The sequence below is a fragment of the Taurulus bubalis genome (genome assembly GCF_910589615.1).
Source record: "Taurulus bubalis genome assembly, chromosome: 17".
NCBI lineage: Eukaryota > Metazoa > Chordata > Actinopteri > Perciformes > Cottidae > Taurulus > Taurulus bubalis.
The window spans coordinates 15,459,613-15,475,007 of NC_136605.1; the positions used below are offsets into that span (position 1 = coordinate 15,459,613).

At 40.6% G+C, this 15,395-nt stretch overlaps 2 protein-coding genes across 2 annotated transcripts; both read left to right on the top strand.

The window, feature by feature from the left end:
• Positions 1 to 1,585: 1,585 nt before the first annotated feature.
• LOC306749543 (zona pellucida sperm-binding protein 3-like) lies at positions 1,586 to 4,434 on the top strand (the record flags this gene model as incomplete). Its single annotated transcript, XM_079232860.1, has 8 exons — positions 1,586 to 1,957; positions 2,026 to 2,141; positions 2,219 to 2,322; positions 2,395 to 2,566; positions 2,768 to 2,885; positions 2,966 to 3,048; positions 3,127 to 3,275; positions 4,346 to 4,434. 8 exons carry the CDS (start codon positions 1,586 to 1,588, stop codon positions 4,432 to 4,434), a joined length of 1,203 nt encoding a protein of 400 aa, XP_079088986.1.
• Positions 4,435 to 13,228: 8,794 nt separating this feature from the next.
• Positions 13,229 to 15,123, top strand: LOC306749544 (zona pellucida sperm-binding protein 3-like; the record flags this gene model as incomplete). Its single annotated transcript, XM_079232861.1, has 8 exons — positions 13,229 to 13,597; positions 13,667 to 13,782; positions 13,861 to 13,964; positions 14,059 to 14,227; positions 14,354 to 14,471; positions 14,556 to 14,638; positions 14,719 to 14,867; positions 14,951 to 15,123. The coding sequence occupies 8 exons, from the start codon at positions 13,229 to 13,231 to the stop codon at positions 15,121 to 15,123; spliced, it is 1,281 nt and encodes a 426-aa protein (XP_079088987.1).
• Between the last annotated feature and the right edge of the window lie 272 nt (positions 15,124 to 15,395).

The window sequence follows — 15,395 nt, forward strand, 5'->3', positions numbered from 1 at the left end:
TTAGGAATTATGCAACTGTCGCTTTAAGGAGTACTTTCTTCATTCGATTGATCAGGAGGCGGAGTGAGACATTAAGAAACCGGAAGTGGAAGAACTTCAGGTGCGCGGATTGTTTTGTGACTGGACCTTGTTTTTTAGCAGCAGCTGAAGAGGAAGACTCCGCCCCTGTGAAATGTAGAGCCAACTGCATGCGGTAGAATGGAGAAAGGTGTTCGCATGCTGTGAAGACCAACGAATAAGAGGGCATAGGCATAGGCTCCGCGGCTGAAGAGTATTTAACCCGGCTTAAATCTTGATATGAGGCTTCTCTGTGGATGTATGTGGAAGTTAACTGCATTGTGGTCTGCGAATTACAGTTACTAGGAGGCCCTCGATCGAGTATTGTATTTGCTGATTATCATCATCTTTTATTAAATCTTTTTATTATAACGCATTGAATTTTGGATTTCTCTTTGCACGATCACGCAAAAAATCTTGGACATTTCTTTCATGTCCCACTATAAAATCATTGAGTGTTTGATGGTTCTCTGGCAGACATTTTGAGCCCTTTATGAACCCATTATGTAAGTCAGCATTCAATGCAGACTTTGCCCAAGAGAATTACCCACAATTCATAGCAATGTGACTTTAAACATGTAGTTTCCAATGGAAGCATGGAGATATAAAAAAAGATAAACAAAGAGGAGGGCACGCGGGTGTTCAGCCCGATAAATTAAATTTACACAAGAGCATTAAGGATTCAAGATGGGACATGGAAAACAAATGAAATCAGAGGAATGCAAGCAGAGATTATATTACACAGATTTATTCATCAAACATTTCATTTTGTTATTAAAACTGTTTTGACAAGAACGAGTAAATAGATTATTTGAAATTAAGTCTCTTGTGAGGAAAGAGCCTGGAAGACGTTCAAATCAGGGAGTTAAAAGTATAAAATAAATGTGCCAACCCAATCCTTCAATCCAACAAAACTTAAATAAATAATAAATGGACAAAATTGTGTAAAACTTCAAATCTAAGGCAAACACCCCAGAACAGGGAGAAAAACATAGTTTATGATAATGAAGGAGCCCCTGGAGTAACTGATTAGACATCTGGAACTTGTACAAAACTGAAATGCAAATGATTGCTGTATATTGTGTTCAGATTTAAATCTTTTAAAAAGTGACCTCCTTTAGTTTAGATATTCTTTCATGTAAATTATGGAGAGGAAATTACATTTTTTTTGTCTTTTTGTTTGAACTGCATTCTTGTATAGATTTTTCACAGTTTTGATTTACTGTAGCATATATTTGAATTTCTAAAGAAACACATATTAGGTGTGGGATGTTTTAACAGATTCAAATACGGTTGAATCCCCCTCAACTTTATCAGACTTTGGTCTTAAATCTTAAGGGTGTGAAACCAATTACAGGCTGATTAGTGGATGATTAGACTCAGGTGTGCAGTCCTGCTTTGATGCGGCTGATTGTCTGAATATAAAGTAGGAATCGCTTCACTCCTCTAATCATTGTGCTGCCTAGTGGGTCAGACAGGAGGACAGTTTGCAGTCTGAACCAGTTTGCTGTTTTTTTTCTCCTGTGCTATGAAGACCTTGTGTTTTTCGGTTCACCTCTTGGTTGGACTGTGTTTCAGGTCGTATTTAGCGTATCCTCCCCAAGATTACGCTCAATATGCTACTATTGAGAGTTCTCCGATCACAGGGAGCTCCCAACACAATCGGCAAGCAAAGGCTCCAGCCGAGGAACAAGAGCAGGTGAATACTGTCAGAGTGACCTGTCATCCAGACTCATTGGAGATTATTATCAAAGCTGACCTGTTTGAAGTTGGAGCTCCTGTTGATAGCGATGAATTGCGCCTTGGAGTGGAGGACAATGACTACTGTAGAGCTACAACATCTTCAGGAGATGAGTACAGAATCTTTGTTGGACTCGTGGACTGCGGCACCAAACGAAGGGTAATGATGAATATATTTTAATTTATTACACACTATAACTAGTTTGTAAACTCACCTACTCTCTACAGATGACTGAAGACACTCTGGTCTACACAAACCTGCTCATATACTCACCTGTGGCCTCTCCAGATGGGGTGGTTCGAATGGATGAGGCTGTAATTCCAATTGAGTGTCAATATGAGAGGTTTGTCTTTTAAAGTTGATCTCTTTAAAGCGCTCTAGACAATGTCTCACTATAAAAATTCCTTTTCTGTTTCTTAGGAAGTACAGTTTGTCCAGTTCTTCACTCATGCCCACCTGGATTCCCTTCATGTCTAAACAAGCTGCAGAGGCAACTTTGGAGTTTGACTTAAGAATTATGACTGGTAGGTTTTGTTTATTTCTCATCTTTTGACTTGTATGATGTCACTTTTTATATATACATAATTTCCATGCAGATGACTGGAGAAGAAGAAGCTCTAATGTGTTTTACCTCGGCGAGCCCATCAGCATCGAAGCCTCAGTCAGAGTTGGACATCACATGGGGCTCCGAGTGTTTGTGAGCAGCTGTGTGGCTACACTTTACCCAGACGTATACTCTGAGCCAAGATATGTTTTTGTTGAGAATGGGTAAGCACTTGGAATATTGCTGCATTGTGTTCAGCCCTTTATGGCTCCAGATAAGTTACGATGTGTGACGTCTGATCAATTGCCTCAAAGGATGTCATGTTAGTCAGTTGGGTATGAGGACTAGAAATGATCAAACCTGTTTGCATTGAAGGGAAGATCAACCACTACTGGCATAACTGACTCATTCTTCCCTCTCCACAGGTGCTTGGTGGACTCTGAACTTCCAGATTCTAGGGCTCACTACTTATCCAGAACACAGGATGACAAGCTCCACTTGACCATTGATGCCTTTAACTTTCATAATGAGGACATGGGAGAAGTGAGGCTCTACTTTAACTGGCTTAAGTCATTATTACACATGTAGATTGTTTTCCCACACTTACTTTTATCTTCTCACAGCTCTACATCACATGTCACCTGACTGCTGTACCAACAAATGATGAAGAGGCACCAAATAAGGCATGCAGTGTCGTAAATGGAAGGCAAGTGAGATCCAGCGCGAAATGTCTCATTGTAAAATGCACAGTAAATGAGCTGTGACTATTTTAATTGCTTTTCAGATGGAGGTCAGCTGATGGTAATGACTATTTATGTAGCTATTGTCAAAGTCACGATAAGCCCAGTAGCCCTGGCAAGTTTGGTCCTCGTGGGTTTAAGAAACCAGATGGACCTGAACCGTTTTGGAGGAGTGGACTGGAAACCGATACAGGTTGGGTTCTTTATAGAAACTTGTATAATGGGAAATTGCAATGTCAGGCTTCACACATGGTTTTGGACTTTACATTTTTAGTGTGGGAACAGGAGGCAAGAGTGGGTCCGATAATTGTCTTGCCAGCCAGAACCAGCGGACTTTCACTGTCTGACAGCCAGAGGAGGCGTGGAATAAACAACAAAGTTGGTAAGTCAAAATCTCATGATTTTCATCTTGCTTTTTTTTTGGGCCAATAAGTCCAAAGAAATATTTGAACGTATGTCTATTCTAGATGAGCAGGGACTCCTTCTTGGTTCACAATATACACCAGACGAGGTGATTTTTCGAGGTGACGAATCAGACTTCTAAGCAGAATCAAGATTAATATAGTGGCACAGATCTCGAAGGTAAAATATGGAAAGATTTAACAAATCTTGAATTCATGTTTTTAATTAAACCTTTGTCTCATGGCAATTAAACTGACACTAATTACAGATGGAGATTCTGCAAAGCTCTGTCTCTCTAGAAGAGGAGGTCGACTTGACATCTAAGGGAGCGCCGCAGGACAAATGACATGTCAACCCTCGACTATGTCATCCCAACTGTTCAGTTTACTGTGGATGTGACTAAAATGCCCTTCCCCCAAAATATAATAAACTATTTGTATTAAGTACTTATTGTGTGCTGTTGTTCCAGTTATTCATGCAATACAAAAATAACCGTGTGAAGGCTTGAGTTTCATCTGGGTCCAGACTTTTAACCAGCTGAATACTCTGCTTTCTAAAAGATTTATAGTTGTGGTTTTGCCACCATCGTTGCGTATCCTCCTGGTACAAAAGCTGAGTGTTGTTTACTAGTCACTAAAAGGTGTGTGTGAATTTAGGAGGCCAGTGTCTGCAGTCAAATAAACGTTAAAATGTCACCGGACAAAATGAGATTAAAAACGTATACATACTTCGCATTACCGTAAAATGCGGGTTATAAGCAGCTATGTTTTCAATTTTGACTCGGTCCGATTCTAACTTTAGTTGCAGAGATATACAGTACAAAATTCACGTGAAATATTTCCTGCTCTCACTGTAAAATAGGGTCCTCTCACCCAGCCACCTCGCTTGGCTCTCCGCCAGCACCCACCGATGATGCTAACTCGAGGAGGTGCGTAGGAAAAGAAGTCTGACAGCGAGGGACCCCTGCCTCTCACACCACCTCCACGGCGAGCTAGTGTGCTGTCGCTCCCACAAGAATTTGTGGCTACACTGAAAATTCCGCACATATAGAAGCATTGTCAGCGCTAGCTGCAGCAGCTAGTGTGGCATTTGTGATAAATGTATGTTGGTACATTGATGTTCATAACAAAACTTAGGACCCGGGGGGATTCAGGTGGGACGCACAACCTGTGACGGAGGGCTGCATCGGGAGGTCAGAGCATGGCGGCCCGCGGAATAAAGGAGTGGGTTAAGAGCAGTTTGATTTTGTGTCTTTAAAAACACGACAGGTAGCGGGACCGGCCCCGCTCGACGGCTGACTCGGGCAGTGGGGAGGCAGGCAGATACAGCGGCTTATAAAATGCCGTGGCTTGTTTATGATTAAATACGACTTTCTTTAACTTGAGTAGATGTGGCTTATAAAAGGGTGTGCCTTTATAACCCGCATTTTACGGTTGTTTGGGACACTTGTTTCATCACTGTAATGAGAGTGACCACGAAAGGGATCAAATGCAGCGCGCAGCGACGAACTGCAAAAAATAAATGGTTCAGTGCAGAACTGTCAAAATATAAACATGTAATTCTGCAAACTTTATACTGAATATGTACAATGTCAAATTGTTTCAAAAGTACAGAAGTGTTTTTGTTTTACTTATTGTCTGATGAACCTCATTCTTGTATTTGTTTAATGTTAAATTTGTATTCATTTAGTTATATCAAGTGACAAAAAAAAGTATAGAACAGAGGTGGAATATTGACTATGTTCAATTCAGTTTAATTTATATAGCCCAACATCACAAATACAAGTTTGCCTCGGAGGGCTTTACAATCTGTACTGTTGTATAAAGGAATAGAGACCATTCTGGCTCAAAGGTAGGAAGTCTGTGGTCTAGAGGCCAGGCAAAGCAGATGGCTTGTCTTGGTATGAATATATTCTAGTGGTTATAGACCATTATACAAGCTTTCCCCAAACCTACGCAACTTTAACAAATTGGCAAAAACTGTGGCTGACCAAATATTCAACAATTTTGCTATGAAATGTTTCCTGGGGAAATTCATCATGACGTGGGCAGAGCGATCAAGGTATGGCAGCAGCAGCTGAACTCTGTGGTATCAAGGGATCGCACACCACTCCTTATCACCAACAAGGGAACGGAAGGACTGAAAGATTTACCAGAACGCTTCTCTCCAAGTCTTGTATGCCTACAATTGCAAATTGAGTGCAACGGGCTACTCTCCATTCTTCTTGTAGATTGGCAGGAGACAATGGCTTCCAGTGAACATTCTTTTTGGAAAATGACATGCCAGGCTCATATCCGGTAAATGTGGATGAATGGAGAAAGAGGATGACAGAAGCCTATGATATAGCATCTAAACATGGAGGCAAGTTGGCTGAAAGAAGAAAACACAATATGACAAAATAATAGCACTGCCCTTAATATTTGAGGTAATGGACCAAACAGTGGCTGACGGCCAGTCTCTCACATCATCGATGCAGCTCTGTAGTTTGGCTAGTGTTAGTGTGTCATTTTTATTGGATGCCTGGTGTAGCCTCCGGAAGATTTCAGTTCGACAACTTCTCTCGTTCTCGTAATGTATTTCCTCTGATCATAAGCAAAGTAGCAATCGCAATAGCAGAGAGTCGTCCAGTCAACACGCAGGTTGACTGTCCGAAACACCCCCAACAGCCGGAAGTTCGGCTCTTTAATACACGGTTTTCCGTCATGAACATCTAACATTTACACATAAACAGGTTTGGGTGTTGTAGTGCAAAGCGTGGAACCTTGAGGAAACTTGGACGTTTCTCACAGACACTTCTCACAGACAATATTTGTTAAACTGACCTCGCATAACCTAAACTCTCATAGACATAAGAGTAATGAAATGAAGAATATAACGATTTACATTTTCACTAGCTTGTTGTATTCAGAGGGTTTAATGGACAGATATACTGTGTATCGTCTGCATATCAGTGAAATGAGATGTTATAGAGCTGAACAGTGGCGGCCGGCCAATAGAGGGCCACAGGGCCTGGCCCCACCCACCTTGAGCCACCCAAAAAATAATGAAATACTAATAGTTATAAAATTATTAATTGTAAAAATTATACAAATTGTCAATATTTGTGTTTTTGAGCTATGGGATATACCCAGTAATATTTGTAAAATAGGATATCTGCTCAAAATATATGCTTTTCCTGCTTGTCCTCTCTGCTAGTGCACCTCTCAGCTGCCCCGTGCACGTCTGTACTGCGTGTACAGCATGTGCTGGGGCTAGATCGATTTTGCCCAAGGAAGACGGGTCTAATACGCAGTTTAGCCAATCACTATTTAAAGATAATAATGAGTGACATACAATTTATCCAATCAGCACCCTAAAAAAGACTTCCGGAGGGGCTATTCTCATCTTGCCCCAGACTGCATGTTTCCGTGTCTCTGTGCTTGTCGGGCTCGTGTCTCGCGTGTTCTCGTCGCTTGTCTTCTGGTCTCTCGAGGCGCCATTTTAACGACATGACAATGCAACATCCAAGCACGAACGCTACTCTTCCAAGAAGACTCAACCCAAACTCGATAAAATCTCTCCTCCAAGACCCGTTTGAGAGAAGGACTTTGGCGGATAAACTCCTGGTGAAACAACTGGGCCCAGACCAGCCTCCTGAACTCAGCATAAAAAAACAGACCGTCGTGAAAGGCAAGCAGCATATATGGAGCTTCTGTACAGACTGGTACACGAAGAAGGCTTGGCTAGCTGGATGCAGTCATGCTAACGCTGTATTTTGCTTTCCATGCATGCTTTTGAAGTCGATGGGGTCAGATTCAGCATGGACAGCTACGGGAGTAAGAAACATGAAACACTTGTCGGAAAAAATGAGAAAACACGAGAACACTAGGACACACATAGACAACTCCGTCAAGCTAGCCATATTAGGCAAAGTTAACATAGTTACGCAGCTCGACGACGGTCACAGGCGTGCGGTGAAGAAACACAACGAGGATCAAAACCGGCACGTTTTATCCAAAATAATTGATTGTGTAAAGTTTTGTGGGGCTTTTGAGCTGGCCTTGCGTGGGCATGACGAGACTGACTCCTCGGACAACCCTGGCGTGTTCAAGGGACTGGTGGATTTTGTTGCGTCCCTCGACGGAGTGCTGGAGGAGCACCTGGAGACAGCCAGCGTTTTTAAAGGCACATCGACGGTACAAAACGAGCTGCTGGACTGTATGCTGTCGGTTGTAATGGATTACATTCTGGAGGAAGTAAAGAACCCTGATTTTATTGCCATTCAAGCGGATGAGAAGAAGGACATTTCCACTTACTGCCAGCTGGTCCTCTTGCTACGCTACATCGATGCTAGCGGTAACATACAAGAGCGTTTTTTCGAGTACATCACCATCCATAACACAACCGCTGACACCATTGCTACAGCGCGACATACTAGCAAATGGACAAACAGACAAACTTATTGCCCAAGCGTACGATGGGGCTACTGTCATAAGGGGAGCCACCGGCGGAGGGCAGCGGAAGATATTGGATGTATACAGTGGTGTATAGCGACGAAGTAGAAATACTTTGTTACTGTACTTAAGTTGTTTTTTTGGATGTCTGTACTTTACTATTTATTAGGGCCCGAGTACTGACGTAGTCAGATCGAGGACCTATTGAAATGCTAAGTATTATTATTAGGGCCCGAGTACTGACGTAGTCAGATCGAGGACCTATTGAAATGCTAAGTATTATTATTCCCGACCTATGCGCAGGGAAAAGAGGTGCTTGGGATAAACCTACATTCTTCAAACTTTGCACACCCATCAGACTCGGCGAAATTTTAATATAATTTGGGTGTCGACCAAAAGTCTGAGAAAATGTCTCTATAGCGCCCCCTTTAGGCAGAAAGGCTACGCTTTTTGCCAATATAATTTGGGTGTCGACCAAAAGTCTGAGAAAATGTCTCTATAGCGCCCCCTTTAGCCAGAAAGGCTACGCTTTTTGCCAACTATGGCCGATTGACTTGAAATTTTACACACATGTCCGGGTGGGACTGCTCTCCAAAAAACTCATCCGTGAAATTAAAATGCGCCTAATTAGATTTTCCGCCATTTTGAATTTTGTAAAAAAAACACTTTTTTGCCCATTCCTCCTAAACACTGGGTCCGTTTCTTACGAAATTTTCTGTGGATCATCATTGGCTCAATGTGATCAAATGATATCTCCCACTTTGTTGATATCTCATTGCGTTCAGAAGTTATTAACCAATTAACCTCTTAGGGGCGTGGCTCAATATGTCAATACACATAACTTCCTAATTACTTGGCCTATCTTCACAAACTTTGTAGCATATGTCAACATCGTGTCCCTTAACGTACCCAAATTGTTTCAGAATATTCAAACACTAGAGGGCGCTGCAGTGAACCGCTCAATGTTGGCCTTTTCCTTGTTTTCAGGCGTTGTATTCTGACGAACTCCTCCTACAGATTAGACACGATTGATTTCACATTCGGGCAATATGATGTTGAGACCTTTGCAGGGAAAAGTTATCAAAGGATTTTCAAAATATCGAACCATGTGAGCGCAGAGCAGCGGCAAAGAGACACCATTTTCCATGAAAATGGAAGTTGCTTTAACTCGGTCGTACATAATGTAACCTGCTCCAGATTTCTCAGATGTCATGACCTCTTGACCCTGAAGACATCCATATGATCAATTTTCATCCTAGTCATAGCGCCACCTAGAGGCAACAGGAAGTTACATGTTTTCTACTTGTACACCGTGCTCCTCACAGATTATTCAGATCCCTCTCAAAATACGTCGGAAGAGACTTAAGACATTGGTAATGCATCACCTTGAAGATTGTAAGGATCCATTGAACGGCGTAGCGTCGGTCCATCGCAGAAGTTCGATCCTTCGCCATGACCGAATAAACCGATGTAACTCGACTCCACATGATAAGATCCTTTCCAGGTTTCACATGTTTGATCAGCCTCCAGGCCTGAAGAAATGTGAAGTCTAATTTTTAATTTGAGTCATAGCGCCACCTAATGGCAACATTAAGTAAATATTTCTATACTTTGGCTTGCTTCTCTTAGTCGGTCAATCAGATCAACTTCCAATTACTTCTAGACAAACATAAGACTTTCATGATGTCAGCCCCTAAAGCTTTTGATTTTTTGTGTAACGCTGTTGCCGTGGTGCCCCATCCTTCGCGGTCAACAACGAAGGTAGTTTTGAGGGACTAAGCATGCTCGAAACGTAACTAAACTTGGCACACACATTTAAAGGCAAAGATATAGTTGCCTGATATGACTTGAATGACTCAAAACTAGAACTTCGGCTCGATAGCGCCCCCTACAAATATTCAATTAGTACAGTAATAAGTACAGTGGAGTTACAACAGCTTGCTGCATGATCACGAACCATATGCAATAGTCGTCACACCACTTCCACGCCGTTCCATAAAACCTCAAGCTTTTGATCACTTTTAATACATATTTTTATCTTTTAAATATATATATATATATATTTACATGTACAAAATATATATATACATATATTTCATTTTCCAGAGGTCAACCTTTCTGCGAAAAAGAGGAAATATGTGTCTGTCATCACATCAAATGACAGAACTCAGTCTGCGCTTCCCAGATCTTTCTGCCATTGAGAACGAATTCAAGCTGTTCTCGACTCCCTTCTTGATAATGCAGAAGAAGTGAAGAGAGTCTGAACTAGAACTGATGGAGATGCAGTGATGAATCTCTGAAGAACCAGCTTCAGTTTCTCTCCCTACCGACTTCTACTGGAGCTTGGAAAAGGCCAAATTTCCTCTGATGTGATTTATATATATATATACATAATTGACCTCATTTGATTCATTTGGCCATATACCTTACCTGAGTAGCCCAGACTTTCATATGTTTTTCTGTTTGTGGCCCTCGGTGAAAAACGCTTTGACACCCCTGATATACATGTATATATATATATATATATATATATATATATATATATATATATATATATATATATATGTGTGTATATATATATGTGTGTATATATATATATATGTGTGTATATATATATATATGTATATATATATATATGTATATATATATATATATATATATATATATATATATATATACATATATATATATGTATATATATGTGTGTATATATATGCATATATATATATATATATATATATATATATATATATATACATACACATACATACATACATACATACATACATACATACATAATTGACCTCATTTGATTCATTTGGCCATATACCTCACCTGAGTAGCCCAGACTTTCATATATTTTTCTGTTTGTGGCCCTCGGTGAAAAACGCTTTGACACCCCTGATATATATATATATATATGTATATGTGTGTGTATATATATATATATGTATACATATATGTATATGTATATATATATATATATTTATATATATATATATATACATATGTGTGTGTGTATATATATGCGTGTGTATATATATATATATATATATATATATATATTCCTCTAAATTAAAGCTGTGAGCAGCTGTGACTGGGCCCTCGCTTCAAGCACATCGGGATAAGCCAAAGGGTCGCCGGCTCGTCCGTCCGAGAACGTTCGCCTGCCAGGCGGTTGTTCGAGGCCGGGAGAGTCGGCGACCCGCCGGCGTCCCCGACGTGCTGGAAGCGAGGGCCCAGTCACAGCTGCTCGCAGCTTTAATATTTCTGTTGACTTTTACTTCACTACATTTTGCAAAGAAAACTGATACGTTCACTCCGATACATTTCCCCTGAAACCTTCGTTACTCGCTACAAAATCAAATCTATCTTTAGAAAAATGAATCATGAGACCAACATCGGGGACTGTGGTGGAACACAGACTCCACGAAGTAGGTTTGGCGAGTCACAATATTATGCATTTGCCCTCTACATCCTATAGTCTAGTGGTCCCAAACCTATTTTGCGCCACGAACGGTTACGTGAAGACAATATTTTCACAGACCGGGTCCCATCTCGGGGTGACGGGAGACAATGACAACCGATGTGTGTTTGTTATGTCCAGTTTACTCCTTAACTTAGACCTTATTGTCCAGTCTACTGCTTAACTTAGACCTTATTGTCCAGTCTACTCCTTAACTTATAACCCGCTGCACAAAGACAGGATGTTCAAATGGATGCAGGTTTTCATGCTTTTTTTGGCAATCTCAAGATACTTTGCCTCCAGAACACCGGCAAAGTTGAAACAGACTTAAGTTTCATTTTTGGGGTAACGTATATACGTAACCTCCTGACATGTGTCAAGATGTTCCGTCTGAGGTTCCGCACAGGCGGATGCATCCGGTCATTTTTCAAAATAAAACATCTTTCCGGCCTTGATTATTATTATTTTCTGTGCGACCCGGTACCAAGGGACCCACGGACCAGTACAGGGCAGAATGAGCATACTTATAAATGCACTGTTACAACTCCTTCATAGTGTCATATTGCTTTTTGGAGAATTATGATAAGTTCATAGTAGATGCAAAATTATACTTCTGTACAATATATTATGTTGAACATTATTGCTCCTGGATGGATCAAAGTCAACCCAATGATTTTCAACCCAACTCCTTGTCCTTGGTCATGGTGGCCACAGCAAAGAATACACTTCATAATTCTAAAAATTCTGACCCTTTGCTTTTTTATTAACAGCATGTACTTGTACTTCCAATACTTTTTAGTACATTTTATATCAGAAAAAATACTTTTGATACTTAAGTACAGAAAATATCAGATACTCAAGTAATATTCTAATAGGTGACTTAAGTCATTAATAATTATTTATAATTATTATACATAATTGTTCTGTGTGTTGTATTACCTCATGTCCTTAAGATGCACTTTTTATTTTTTAATTGACTATAAAAAGGAACTAGTTGTTTTATTGTTGGCATACTGTGACATCCTGTACTATCTCAGGCTCAAACTGCACCATATTTTCATTAAATCAATTTGAATAGTTGAAAATGTTCCTCAAATTTGGGTCGCGGCTTGTCATTCAGGGGTGATGGTGGGTCCCGCACCCAGACAAGTTGAGAACCACTGACCTAAAGGAAGCATATACAGAGAGAAAAGAAGTGGTCCAAGAATAAATCCTTGAGGTATACCACATGCTGCTGTGCAGTTGAGGAGATGAATGAATCAATTGAGACATAAAATGTTCTATTTGACAGCCAATCCATAAATTCAACAAAACTTAATAAATAATAAATTGACAACATTGTGCAAAACTTCAAATATACAATACGACGGACAAATACAGACTAAGGTAACTACCCGGAACAAGCAGACAAAAAAACATAGTTTATGATAATGAGGCAGCTCCTGGAGAAATCTGGAACTTGTAAAAAACAGAAATGCGAATGATTGCTGGATATTGTGTTCAGATTTATATCTTTTAAAAAGTGACTTCATTTAGTTTAGTAAGTGCATTTCTGTATAGATTTTTTTTCACAGCTTTGATTTACTGTAACACATTACTGAAACAAATATGTGTGGGATGTTTTGACAGATTCAAATATGGTTGAATCCCCCTCAACAGGCTGATTAGTGGATGATTAGACTCAGGTGTGCAGTCCTGCTTTGATGAGGCTGATTGTCTGAATATAAAGTAGGAATCGCTTCACTCCTCTAATCATTGTGCTGCCTAGTGGGTCAGACAGGAGGACAGTTTGCAGTCTGAACCAGTTTGCACCAGTTTGCACCAGTTTGCTGGTTTTTCTGTGCTATGAGGACCTTGTGTTTTTCGGTTCACCTCTTGGTTGGACTGTGTTTCAGGTCATATTTAGCATATCCTCCCCAAGATAATGCTTATGCTTCAATTGAAAGTTCTCCGATCACAGGGAACTCCCAACACAATCGCCAAGCAAAGGCTCCAGCCGAGGAACAAGAGCAGGTGAATACTGTCAGAGTGACCTGTCATCCAGACTCATTGGAGATTATTATCAAAGCTGACCTGTTTAAAGTTGGAGCTCCTGTTGATAGCGATGAATTGCGCCTTGGAGTGGAGGACAATGACTACTGTAGAGCTACAACATCTTCAGGAGCTGAGTACAGAATCTTTGTTGGACTCGTGGACTGCGGCACCAAACAAAGGGTAGTGATGAATATATTTAAATTAATTTATTACACACTATACTGGTTTTTAAACTCATCTACTCCACAGATTACTGAAGACACTCTGGTCTACACAAACCTGCTTATATACTCACCTGTGGCCTCTCCAGACGGGGTGGTTCGAATGGATGAGGCTGTCATTCCAATTGAGTGTCACTATGAGAGGTCTGTCTTTTAAAGATCATCTCTTTAAAGCGCTCTAGACACAGTCTCTATTTTTAAGTTGCCTTTTCTGTTTTTTAGGAAGTACAGTTTGTCCAGTTCTTCACTCCTGCCCACCTGGATTCCCTTCATGTCTAAACAAGCTGCAGAGGCAACTTTGGAGTTTGACTTGAGAATTATGACTTGTAGGTTTTGTTAATTTCTCATGTTTTGACTCGTATGATGTCACTATATATATATCTATCTATCTATCTATATATCTCTATCCTTTCTGTGCAGATGACTGGAGAAGAAGCTCTAATGTGTTTTACCTCGGCGAGCCCATCGGCATCGAAGCCTCAGTCAGCGTTGGACATCACATGGGGCTCCGAGTGTTTGTGAGCAGCTGTGTGGCTACACTTTACCCAGACGTATCCTCTGAGCCAAGATACGTTTTTGTTGAAAATGGGTAAGCACTTGGAAGATTGCTACATTGTGCTCAGTGTTTTATGGCTTCAGAGATAAAATAAATGTTTACATTGAAGGGAAGATAAACCACGACTGGCATAACTGACTCATTCTTCCCTCTCCACAGGTGCTTGGTGGACTCTGAACTTCCAGGTTCTAGGGCTCACTTCTTAGCCAGGACCCAGGATGACAAGCTACACTTGACCATTGATGCCTTTAAATTTCATAATGAGGACATGGGAGAAGTGAGGCTCTACTTTAACTGGCATTAACAAGTCATTATTACACTTGTAGATTGTTTTCCCATACTTACTTTTATCTTCTCACAGCTCTACATCACATGTCACCTGACTGCTGTATCAACAAATGATGAAGAGGCACCAAATAAGGCATGCAGTTTTGTAAATGGAAGGTAAGTGAGATCCAGCCCAAAATGTGTCTCTCTGTAAAATGCACAGTAAATGAGCTGTGACTATTTTAATTGCTTTTCAGATGGAGGTCAGCTGATGGTAATGACTATTTATGTAGCTATTGTCAAAGTCACGATAAGCCCAGTAGCCCTGGCAAGTTTGGTCCTCGTGGGTTTAAGAAACCAGATGGACCTGAACCGTTTTGGAGGAGTGGCCTGGAAACCGATACAGGTTGGGTTCTTTATAGAAACTTGTATGATGGAGAAAATGCAAGGTCATGCTTCACACATGGTTTTGGACTTTTAATTCTTTAGTGTGGGAACAGGAGGCAAGAGTGGGTCCGTTGATTGTCTTGCCAGCCAAGCAGAACAGTGGGCCAATACCTGTGGAGGAGCTTCCTCCTGGTCTTAATAAAATCAGCAGACCTTCACTGTCTGGCAGCCAGTGGAGAAGTGGAATAAATGACAAAGTTGGTAAGTTGATCTAGAAAACTTGAGTTTCTTGCTTCTTTTTTGGGCCCATATGTTTAAGCCCTTTCTGCTCTGCAAAGAAAGATATTAACTCATGTCTCTCCTAGATGAAGAGGAACTCCTTCTTGGTTCACAATCTACACCAGACGAGGTGGCAGTTCAGACTTTAGATTCTAAGCAGAATCAAGATGAATATAATGGAACAGATCTAGAAGGTACAATATGGAAAGGCATAACAAATCTTTATTATGTTAAATAAATCTCACAGCAATTAATCTGACTCTAATTA